Raw genomic sequence first — 11,977 nt, 5'->3', positions numbered from 1 at the left:
ATGTCCTATGTCAACTCAGGCACACAACACACACACACACACACACACACACGTATACATACACATTCACCCACACCCTGAATCCTCTCTCCACACCTCAGGCTAGCTCAGCATACACACTGCAACAATCTCACGGCACTCGTAATACAACTCTTTTGTTGTTGGTGGTGTTTTTTAAGTCAGGGAGGAAGTCAAGCAAAGCAGCAGGGTCCCCCTAAAGAGTTTAGTCTTTGGTTTCCAAGTTTAAAGGGGGGATCTGCTTCAGAGCTTGAAGTAGGGCAGAAGAGTCTATAGCTGGATGGGTTGGCAAGGGAGAAGGGAGTCTCTGGGGCATGAGCAAGGGAGCCGAGATCTTGTCTGGGTTCATGAAGCTGCTGAGGGCTGCAGTGGAGGTGTTGAGGCCCGGGTACAACACTGGAACAGAGGTGGGATACCAGCACTTCTCCAGCATGGGCAGGTAGGCAGTTGCTGAAGGTGGGATCAGATAGAAGGGTAAGCAAAAAGGAGGCTGGTGCGGGTGTGGGCCCAGGAATGGGGAGCCGATCAGGTCACTGCCTGAGAAATGGCTTTCATCATCTGAGAACTGCATTCTGCCCTTTTTGGTTGGCGGTTCTTCGGATTCTTGCTTAATAGTGCCGATCCTTTCTCCCATGGCAAACCTGCGTCCATGGTCACTTCTGAAGTACGGCTGCTCGCTGCGCAAGTCACCCTTCTCTGACTCTCCTCCGTAACCACTGTCTGTGTCTGTGTCACTGCCGCTCTGCTCCCCACTCGACTGAGGGAAAGTCCGCTGGATGACTGGCACGCAGTTTTTCCCAGGTCCTTCTGAGCCTTTGGCTAGGGAGCTGGGTTTCTCCTTGAAGTCCATGGTTTTGGGAGCTGGGTCTGATGGCTTCCTGGAGGAACCACCTTGTAGCAGCTCCGAGACCACACGGTGGAGGTGGGTGACCAGCTGGGAAGACTTCAGGTCCCGAGTATTCTCGTGCTTGGCCAGGTACTGAAGCACCTCCCGAGCACAGGTCTGAAAACCTGAGCAGAACATCTCTTGACCTGCATCAACACTTCTCCCTGACAGCTCACCTGCAGAAAACACAGACCCAAAGGGAGACATTACAGAAGGCACAAAGATTTTTTGTAAGGGGAGAAAAAAATAGCACTTGGTAATTGCTTCTAATTCCAAAAGTAGTCATTTGGATTACAGTGAAAAGTCTAGAAAATAAAGTAAAAATAAAAACAATCATACCACCCAGAGATAACGTATGATTTCTAATGGCGGCATAGAAATGGTCCTTTTTTTTTTTTAAAAAAAACAACAACAATAAACTTTTATTGTGAATTGAGTTAAGGTTTCCAGGGCAGATCATCAGGGAAATGGTCCATTTTTAATAGACTATTTCCCCTCTTTTTGAATGTGTAGTTTGTTCCTGGGTTCTTATCAGTAGCAATACAGCAACAAATATCCTGATGCCCATAAATCAAAGTGTCAATTTACAGAAGACCATCAACTCTCAGTGGCAATATAGACAAAGGCCACCTAATCCTAAAATAAATGAATAGCACCCCAAATAAGCTTACTTTTATAATGACTTTTAAAAGCTGTGTCATGCTATACTCTTTAAAATACTATTTCTAAATGTTTCTTATATCTACTTTCTCTTTCTATTTGTCTTTTCTATGACCCTGACAACATCATATATGATTATCTTCCTATTTGCCAGTGATGACAGTGGCAGCAGCACTTGAGAGGTTTTGTGATTCCCATCAGACTCGCCTTGGAAGGCTAAGAAAGGAATGAGGGCGTGGTAGAAGAATGTCTCCACCAATCTGAACAGTATTATTTGGAAGGAATGAGTCTGGAAGGTTAGAAGGTGACTCTGATTCTCTGGAAGGCAGTAGAAATGAATGATGAAACCACGGAGGTTTCATTCAATTGTGCAATTCAACAAGATACCTAGTGGCTACTCAGGGGACCACATGAAATGCAGGAAAAACTGCTGTCATCTCGCCAGACTCACACCACACACAAGGAAGCAAAGAGAAAGGAAAAACCTGGGGCATACCCACAGTCTCTTCCCCAAGAAAAGTGGACTAAGTAAATGCCTGTGATGCAAATCAGAGCTATCATGGCATTTCCAAGGGGAGGAGGGAACCTCCAAGAACCCAGAAATTCCTAAGCTAAAATGCCACAGAAACATTTTATCACTCAGCTAATCTGTATTCATGCCAGGTGGCACATAGTAGCATTCCAAATGAAAAGCCTGACCTTTTAGCAAACAAAACCCCAACAACCCTGCATCTTCCCAACGAATGTGCATAAGCAATTGGTTGCTGGGAATGTTTATGTCAGATGTTGAAACCCACCGACTCTCGACTTGTGCCTGAAGTCTTCAGAGATGACAGCCAGACTTGGGTACTCACCAGCTTGTAAACCGCTCTGCAGGGCAAGGATTTTCTGCTGCTGCTGATCAATTAGGTTTGTCAGTGCTTTCACATGCTTCAAGGTAAGTTCAAGAACCACTGCTTTTTCCAGGTGACCTAAAGTCTGGAATAAAAGGAATCGGAGTTATTGAAGAGGTCACAAGAATCACACCTCTGGGACACTTATCAGCAATGAGACATGTTTCTAAAAGGAAATAGAATTGCCATTCTTGGTTGGTGAAATTCAGTTTTAAGATTGCAGATAATGCTTCTTAAAAGTATACACACACGTTTTGCATCTAAGAATAAAAAGCTCATGCCACGGCATTCTGAGAGGGGCAAGCTACTTCAGGAGAATGCGCTTACAGAGAAATGTCTCCAGCAGCCAGTGCTGACTTTAACTTGGGGGAGTCAGGAGGTAACATTTCTCTGCAGTGGTATCAGCCCGACAGGGACTTCTACAGTGTCTGGAAGCCAAGAGGCTTTCCCTAGCTTCTTGACTCACACCCTTTCAGAACTTCTAGTTCATTCCAGCTTTTTTCTTTCTCCCCCATACTTTTTTTTTTTCTTTCCCTCTTTCCACCCAAAGTCTGCCAAGTTAGTAAGCTGTTGGCTCCTGCCAAGAATGGACGTAAGAATCACACACTAAAGCAAGTCCCCAATCTTTAAAAAAAAAAACACACACCAAAAAAACCCCTAGGGCATATAAAATCTACATGCTACCCGATTTGCTTCAAAAATTAGGGAAACTAGTGAGTCCTGAAAATCACCAGAAGGGAAAGGCTTAAAACTCTTGAAAACAGGAGAGGGAGGTGATGATGGAGGCGGATTGGAGAGGTCCAAATGGATCTCACCTCGTTTGTATCATGCTTCCAGAAAATCCTGGGTCTGGGGAAGGAGAGCTAACACGGGGCCCACAGCTCTCAGACTGGGCCGTCCGGTCTGCAGTTCCCCGCGGGACCTGTAGGCGGCGAGTGACCCCTCCCGGCAGCAGAGCTGGGTTGGAGAGCGGCCAGATTCTCACTTACTGTAAGTTTGAGGTGTTCGGGTAGAAGATCTTTCAGCTGGGCAATGCACTCGTTAATCCGGTCACGTCTCTTCTTCTCGATCAGCCGGTGCGGCAGTTTGTAGGTCTCCTGCAAGGAACACAGGGAGGTGATGGGTACTTGGGGTAAGGGATGCGAAGCCCCCGCGTTGCGAGAGGAGTCGGGCAGGGCGCAGAGTCACATCTTGCTCCTTCTCTCTCTAACTATTCACAGCAGGGGCACAGTAGCATCCCCCACCATCCTCAGCGAGAAAACTTTTCTTAAAAGCAACTAAGCGCGCCGGGTCCCAAAGGGTGCGATGCGCTTACCTTGCTGTCGTCGCTCCGCTTTATTCCCCGCCTCGACTTGTACACTTGGTACACGTGGGCAAAATCCATCCTGCAGGAAGAGGGGCCCAAAAAATGATCGTGACTTCTCGGCATACGTACTGCAGGCACCCTTGGTAGGGCGAGAACCCTAGGATGCACCACGAGCTGCTCCAAGTTGAGAGCGGCGCAAAACGCAAGGCTGGAGCTAATACTTGAAGGCGCTAGGTACTGCCAACTTACCCTGGTAGGTCTCCAGGCTCCAGGCCTGGGGCTTTGGGCAGGCAAGCGGGAGGTGGTTGCGCGCTGGGGATCCGCTCCATGGTGCGGCGAGTCGGGGCCACTGCGCGCTTCTGTCTGCGCTAGCGGGACGTCGGGGTGAAGACAGGACTTTAGGCGTCTTTCCCAAAGGTTCCTCTGAGTCTGAGATCTTTGAAATCCGCTGGGCTGCCCAGGAGTTGCGGCTTTGAGGTGCTGCTTCAATTAGGGGCGTGCATGGCCCGGTGTCCAGGCGGCCTCTGGCTCCGGCTCTGCTCAGTGACTGACGGTGTGTGCTTCCAGCGCCGTCTGCGCCGTGCGAGCCAAGTGAATGAGAAGTGGGGCGGGCGAGGAGGCGGGAGGGTGCGGGAGGGGGGAGCGGTGAGGGCGGAGTGGGGGCCACGGGGGGGGGGCGGCGAGCCGAGGAGTAATGGAGAGGCTGCGGGCTGGGTTAAATGGGAGCGAGTGGGTGGGTTGGAGCTACGTGTTCTACCCTGTGACTCCAGGCACGTCTGGCCGCTGCTGGCGAGGGAAGGAGCGACCTGCCCCCCCACCCCCGGCTTCATCACATGAGTCTCACGTGTTGAACAACGCTCAGGCGGCTGCGAGGGAGTCCCCACCCCCAGCCCCCAGGTGTCTGCGACTGCGGCCGCCTTTCCCCGAAGAGGGGGTGGTAGTGAGGCCTGGGTCCAGCCCAGTTGGGTGGGGGGCGCGGAAGTTGGAGGGGCGGCGAAGCGAAGGGGTGGGGGCTGGTAACGTGGGCGAACCTGCCCCAGGGAAATGAAGTAAGTTCCCGTCTCCTGGGAGGGAACGGGGGAGGACGGATCCGCCCGCATCTGACTCAAGCCGGGAGAGGAATATCCCTTTGCTTGCTCCAATCCAGCCCTCTTCCTCTTCCCCCCGCCCTGTCCGTTCGAAGGAACCCGCGTGCAGCGGAGGCATAGCCCGGCCCCCTCCCTTCCCCAGAGGCTGGGGTTTCTTTCTGTCCGGGCTTCCCAGCCCCCACACCCCAGCCCCGCGTCCAGGAATTGCCCGCCGCTAGGAGGGGCCGAGGGGCGGGGCGGATGTCACCCCATGGGAAGCGGGTAGGCTGCCAAGCGCTGGGGCAGCCGAGGCCGCCGCCGAGCACTCAGCGCGCACCTGACCGCCGCGGGTGTGCGCAGCGGGAGGAGGGCTCCCGGGGAGCGGTGCCTCAGCGCACGGTCGGAGGGCCCTTGGCACCCACTTGCACAACTGGGTGCCCCCCCTTTTCGGCTAGTCAAATACTGAAACAGACCAGGGGCTGGCACTGAACTCCCCCCCTTTTCTCTACCCCCTCCGGAGCCGAGGCGCCCCAGGTCACCTCCCTCCGGCTGCGACGTTACACAACTGCGGTGGTGGCGCCTGCCCTGCACCAGCGCGGGGCGTGACGCTTCACGTGGCTGGGACTCTGGCCGCCGGGCGGCGGACTACACACCCCTCCGCGATGGCCCAGGGACTGAGACCCTGGAGACTTGGGTGCTAGGCGGGCTCAGCTAAGTCCCTGCTTGCCGGAACTTCGGCGACGCTGTTTGTGCTCTGCACCTATGGCAGGAGGAAAGAGCAACAGCGATTCGCCCACTAAAATGAAGTCTTAGTATTCATAGAGTAGATACGCGCTTGTATTGAGCTCCCAACCCTGCAGGCGTTGTGCTTGTTGCTAGAGACACAGTGGTGAATCAAACACCGATCTTGCCCTTGAATTACAGGAATCTCTGGGAGGAGGATACATTGGGCAATGAGAGGAAGGCAGATTTGGGAAAATTATATGGGAGCCACTGTTGGGCCAGAAAAAAAAAAAAAGTTTATTTTATTTATTTAAATTTAATGAGAACCAAGAAGGCAGGGTAGGAGAGGTCTCCTCCAGTGACCCCATATTGCTGCAATATCACACAGGCCAAGGAAGGGAGGCCACCACCTACCTCTCCCGGAAAAGTCCGGTTGGTCTGGTCTCTGTGACCTTCTTACTGCCTGGAGCAGGGAAAACAGCTGAGACTCCAGCCAGGCAGCTAGAGCAGCGCTAATACAGAGGAGAGAGCCAGTGGAAATTCTTGATTAAAATAAGGCCTGGCTGGGGATTTCACTGACCTCTGCGCTCACTCTCCTGCCCTGCAAGTTCCGGGGAGTTGAGAGATGACTGTTAAGTCTTCCCCACCTGCGGTCAGTTACCCTGCTGTGAGGGTTGATTTAAAAAAACAAAAATAAACGGGGTGATTGGGACTGCGTGAAGATTAGCCTTGGATACAGTTTGAAGAGTCAATATTAATTGGCAGTGTTCTTGACAAGCTTAAGAACTGGGATTCACACATTGACCAAACTGGGACTGTATTTGCTTCTTGTCGTTTTGGAGAGCTCCCACTTCCTGTTTATGTTTCACAAGCGCCAAACTCTTTAGTAAGTGTGAGAAATGCCTCCTTTTCTAACATCTAACTGGTGTGACCTCACTTGGGGGCTGCTCAGCGATCCCTCCTTCCCAGAATGTACTTGTTCTGGATTTTGTTATTGGCCACCTCTCTGGAGGAAGTGAATGCACCAGAACTTCCTGCCTTGAGGTGGGCAGCAAGTCCAGAGGATAGGGCGGGGCTAGAGTCCCTGGGTGGCGCTAGTGGTTTGCTCTTGTGCGCAAACAGAAAGGTTGGCAGTTCAAATCCCCCATCCCCCACCCCCATGCCTTGGAAGACAGATCCTACAATCTGCTTCTAAAAAAACGATTATAGGCAAGAAAACCTTATTGGGCAATCCTATTAGGCAATTCTGTAACACATGTGGTCACCTGAAGTCCAAATTGGCTCACCATAGATGGCTTTTTTGTTTTGTTTTGGGAGTCTGCACTGAGTATATGTTTCACTCCAGGATGACCATTGTTGGACTTTAATCGTGTCATGACTGCATCAAAAGCATAGTTCCACCAGGAAGTAAGGGGAGGGGTGACGGAGGAACACATGTCTTCCAGCTGTCGTTCTCTCCCATGCCAGAAGTGAACCCAAACGTTTTTGGTTTCCATGGATTATGGCTCATAACCATATCATTTTTAGAATTTTCTCAAGTTACCAGTAGTTTTTGCCTTTTGGAGACAACAAATTATGCATTTCGTACATTTTTTTTCCTGAAAATTTTAATTTCTTGAGAATTCGCATAGCAAATGTATTTCCTACTTTTTATGGGTTCCAAATATACTCTCAAGCATCAAGAAGTATCTCCAACTTAACAAGGTTCTACAATATCTGGGTTTTAAAAAATTCTGATTTTTGCCTGGTAGTGTAGTGGTTATGAATCGGGCTGCGAACCTTAAGGTCAGCAGTTTGGAACTACCAGCTGCTCCGCGGGAGAAAGATGAGGCTTTCTGCTCCTGTAAAGATTTACAGCCTCGGAAACCCTGTTCAGGGTCGCTATGGGTCGGAACCGACTCGACGGCACTTAATAACAACATATGTTGTGGGATGGCAAAAAACAAACAAAAAACCAGATTTAAAAAAACCCAGATATCGGGTGCGCTCCTGGTGTGGCGCTGTAGGATCACCACTGGACTGCAAACCACAAGGTTCAAACCCACCAGCTGCTCCTTGGAAACCCTACGTGGGGTTTCCAAGTCGACTCAACAGTACTCAACAAGCAGCATACACTGGGATAAGCACTGGACTACTAACCTCAAGGTCAGCGGTTGAAACCCACCAGATACTCTTTGGAAACTATGGAGAGTTTCTATAAGTCAGACTCAACTTGACTCAACAGTATTTAACAACATACTGGCAGTTCAATACATTTGAAAAAATCAATTTAAACAGAATCATTCCTTTCCAGCATGCATCTTTTCATCTGGAAGAATCTTAATATTTTAAGTCTGTCATCTTTTGCAGATATTGGAAGTTTACTGTATGCTAGTTTTTAGGCTGCATATAAACATATATAATACTAAAAGCTTTATATGCATTAATTCCTTTAGACCCCACTGTCACCTTATAAAGTCAGTGGTGGTATTGTGCTGTGGAGCCAATTCCGACTCATAGTGACCCAGCATAGGGTTTCCCAGGCTGTAAATCTTTACAGGAGCAGAAAGCTTCATGTTTCTCCCACAGAACAGCTGGTAGTTTCGAACTTCTGACCTTGAGATTAGCAGCCAGACTCGTAATCACTATGCTACCAAAGATCCTTTATCAAGTCAGTATTAGTTTCTTTTTGCATTCATTTGTTGTCCTAAGCATTGCAAGTCGTTTCCAAAGTTATAAATCCTTTCAGGAGCAGAAAGCTTAATTTGTCTCCTGAGAAGCAGCTGGTGGGCTTGAACCTTCAACTTTGTGGTTCGCAGTCCAGTGCTTATCCTACAAAGCCACTGTGCTCCCTTGCATTTGTTTGCTATTATTGTTGTTAAGTGCCACTGAGTCAAGCAGGTTCCGACTCATAGCGACCCTGTATTGGGTTTCCCAGGAGTGGCTGGTGACCTTGCTGTTCAAACAGACATTAACTCTCAGTGCCACACCAGGACTCCGGCATTCATTTCACACATATTTACTCAGAATCACACTATGTACCAGACATTGAACGAGCTCCCGTTGTTGTTAGGTGTCATTGAATCAGTTCAGACTGAGAGGGACCCTATGCATAACAAAAAGAAACACTGCCTGGTCCTATGCCTTCACAATTGTTGCTGCCACTGTGTCAATCCATCACATTGACCCTGGAAAAAGAACTAGGTTCTAGGGATATAGAATCTATCTATTCTTGGAGAAGCTGAAGCTTTGAGTGTTTAAATAACCGGATCCAGGTTCTATGGCTTGGACTTAGAGCTAGGAGTAGAGCCCAGGTTTGTTGGGCTCCAAAGCCTCTGTTTTTAATCACTATACTTTAGGACTGCATGGCACTTAGCAAGTAGGGTTGTGCCCTCCTCAGTTCCAAGAGCAGACGTTCTCATTGTAGTCTGTATGAGGGTACCCTCTGGAGTTCGTTCTGCTGCACTGAGTTAACTCTGCCATTTTATTACGCTCCGCGTATTTTCTCTCTTCTTGTGGCGCTGTGTGTTAATGCGCCAGACTGCAAAGCCGTCTGAACTACAAGGTCGGTGGTTCAAGCTCACCAGTCGCTCCTTGGAAATCCTATACAGGGTCGCTATGGATCGGAACAGACTCGATGGCACTTAACAACAATAACAACGCGTGAAGAGAACATAATTTTATTCATTGGTAAAAAGGGAGTTTTCCCTTTTCTTTCCTAGTGAGACTCAACATCTTCGTGGCCTAAAAAGCTAAGTATCTCTAAGGATACTGTCTGCCAGGTTCTGCTGGTGGGAAAACTTATGAGCATGCAGACCCTTCTTCCCACCATGTGCCTACATCATTCTTGCTCAGATACCATTTTTTGCCTGTTTATGGACCCTCGAAGGTCTTTGGGTAAAGTGAGTCGCTTGCAATTAGCTGCTAATCTAAAAAGGTTGAGTCCATTGGGCTACATTGCCAAAGAGGATTATACAAAAAAAAACAAAAACATAAAAACCCCAATGGAGGAATTCTACTCTGTAACATATGGAGTTACCAAGAGTCCAAATCTACTCAGTAGCAACAGTATGTTTGTTGTTGTTTTCCATTGTTTAACATGTTCTTGAGATTCTACTATCTTGTTCCATATATTAATACAAAGGGCCTTCAAAAAATTCATGGAAACTTGAATCAAAGGGTAATGGGATTTTCCTGGGAAATTTTAGAAGCCCCCTCATAGTTTGTTCCTTTATTACTGAGTATGTATTTCATGGAGTCCTGGTGAGGTGCTGTGCAATAAGAATTGGACTACTAACTGCAAAGTCAGCAGTTCAAACTCACTAGTTCCTTCTTGGAAATCCTATACCGGTTCACTATGAGTTGGAACTGACTCAATAGCACTTAACAACATGTATTTCATTATACAGACATACCTTATTTTATTGTCCTCTGTGGGTACTGAGTGTTTTACAAATTGAAGGTCTGTGGCAAGCTTGCCTTCAGCAAGTTTATCAGCGTCATATTTCCCTCTCCCTGCCTGTCTCTGTCACATTTTGGTAATTCTCACAGTATTTCAAACTTTTCATAATGCTATTAAATACTTAATAGACTATAGTGTGGTGTAAACATAACTTTTATAGGAGCTGGGAAACCAAAACATTCATGTGACTTCCTTTATTGGCATATTTGCTTTTTTGTGGTGCCGTGGAACCCAGGTCAGCCTGCATATGTATAACACAATTTGTTCATCCACACTCCTGTTGGTGGATGGGGTTACCCTCAATTGTGACTACTATAAATAAGGCTGCTATTAACCTTCTTGTACAAGTTCTTTTGTGAACATGTGTTCTCATTTCTCTTGGATAACTACTTAGGAGTGGAATTGTTGGATCATAGGTTAAATACACTCCTATGTTTCACTTTATTGCAAACTGCCAAACAAGGCCAAAAGGATGGTACTACTTTACAATCGTACATGCCATGTATGATGATTCCAGTTGATCCATCCCCCTCTCCAGCCTTCAGTGTAGACAGATTTTTTAAACTTTAGCCCTAATAGAGCTATAAGGAGCCCTGGTAGTGCAGTGGTTACGAATCGGGCTGGGAATTGCAAGGTCAGCAGTTCGAAACTACCAGTTGTTCCGCGGGAGAAAGATGAGGCTTTCTGCTCCCGTAAAGATTTACAGCCTCGGAAACCCTGTACAGGGTTGGTATAAGTCGGAACCGACTTCATGGCACATAACAACAACAATAGAGCTACAGGATAGGCACAGAACTGCTAACTACAAATCCGGCAGTTCAGAATCACCAGAAGAAAGATGAAGCTTTTTTGGCTTCAATAAAGATATACAGCCGTGAAATTCTATACAAGGTTGCTGTGAGTCGGAATTGACTCTTTAGACCAGGGGGCTTAACACTCGATAAGCACTGAACCTCACACAGAAAGATCAGCACCTTGGACCCCACCAAGCTGTTCGGCTGGAGAAAGATGAGGCTGTCTGCTGTGTAAAGACCTCAGTCTTGGAAACCTTCCGGGGCAGTTCTCCTCTACCCACTAGGGTTTCTATGAGTTAAGATTGACTTAATAGCACACAATAACAACAATGGTTGTGAAGTGACATTGTGTTGTGGTTTTAATGTATCTCTTTCCCTGATAACTAATGAAGATGAGCACCTTTCCATATACTTATTATTATGTATTTTTATCATTTAGTATAGCTTCTTTTGTGAAGTATTTCTTCAGAACTCTCCTTCAGTTTTTAAATTGTTGCCTTTTTAAATTTTTTGCATGCAGCAATACTAGGAGCGCTGGTGGTGCTCTGGATTAAGAGCTGGGCTGCTAACTCCAAGACCAATGGTTCAAACTCACCAGGTCGCTCCTGGTAGACATAGGAGGCTGTTGGCACCAGTGAAGACTATACCAGGTCCCTAAGGATTGGGTTGGGTTTTGGTAATCAGAAATGCAATCCAACTTTGTATATTAACCTTGTATCTTGCAGCCTTACTCATTTATGGTTGGTTTTCAGTTGTTCCTTTTGTATTCTAATTACAAGTCCTTTGTCAGAAACATGCACTGCACATGTTTTTTTCTGTCTGTGCCTTGTCCATTCATTGTATTAATGATATCTTTTAATGGGTTGAATTAAAAATTTCTGGATATTTTAAACCATATTTGTTCAAGTTCAATTTATTTTTTTTCTCCTATAGTTTTATTGTATGTGGTTTTGCAAAATAAAATGCCTGCCCATAGTCATGAAGATATCCTACTGAATTTTCTCCTAGAAACTTTATAGATACGGTTCTTGTATTTAGGCCTATGATCTATCTCAAATTAATTTTTTTTTTCATTGTGAAGATGTACTTTATTTATTTTTCATATAACTTGTTTCATTACATTGATTATAATCCCCTCCATATACCTACCATCAGTTAAAAGTTACCTACCATCAGTTAAAAGTATTTC

At 47.0% G+C, this 11,977-nt stretch overlaps 1 protein-coding gene across 1 annotated transcript; it reads right to left on the bottom strand.

The window, feature by feature from the left end:
* Window positions 1-223: 223 nt before the first annotated feature.
* BHLHE40 (basic helix-loop-helix family, member e40) lies at window positions 224-4,359 on the bottom strand. Its single transcript, XM_006846623.1, has 5 exons — window positions 4,013-4,359; window positions 3,773-3,842; window positions 3,447-3,554; window positions 2,419-2,542; window positions 224-1,080 (listed from the first exon to the last, which is right to left on the bottom strand). The coding sequence occupies exons 1-5, from the start codon at window positions 4,090-4,092 to the stop codon at window positions 224-226; spliced, it is 1,239 nt and encodes a 412-aa protein (XP_006846686.1). The 5' UTR covers window positions 4,093-4,359.
* Window positions 4,360-11,977: the final 7,618 nt, after the last annotated feature.

Source organism: Chrysochloris asiatica, unplaced genomic scaffold (assembly GCF_000296735.1).
Source record: "Chrysochloris asiatica unplaced genomic scaffold, ChrAsi1.0 scaffold00028, whole genome shotgun sequence".
Taxonomy (NCBI): Eukaryota; Metazoa; Chordata; class Mammalia; order Afrosoricida; family Chrysochloridae; genus Chrysochloris; species Chrysochloris asiatica.
This window is presented reverse-complemented; position numbering and strand designations above follow the sequence as displayed.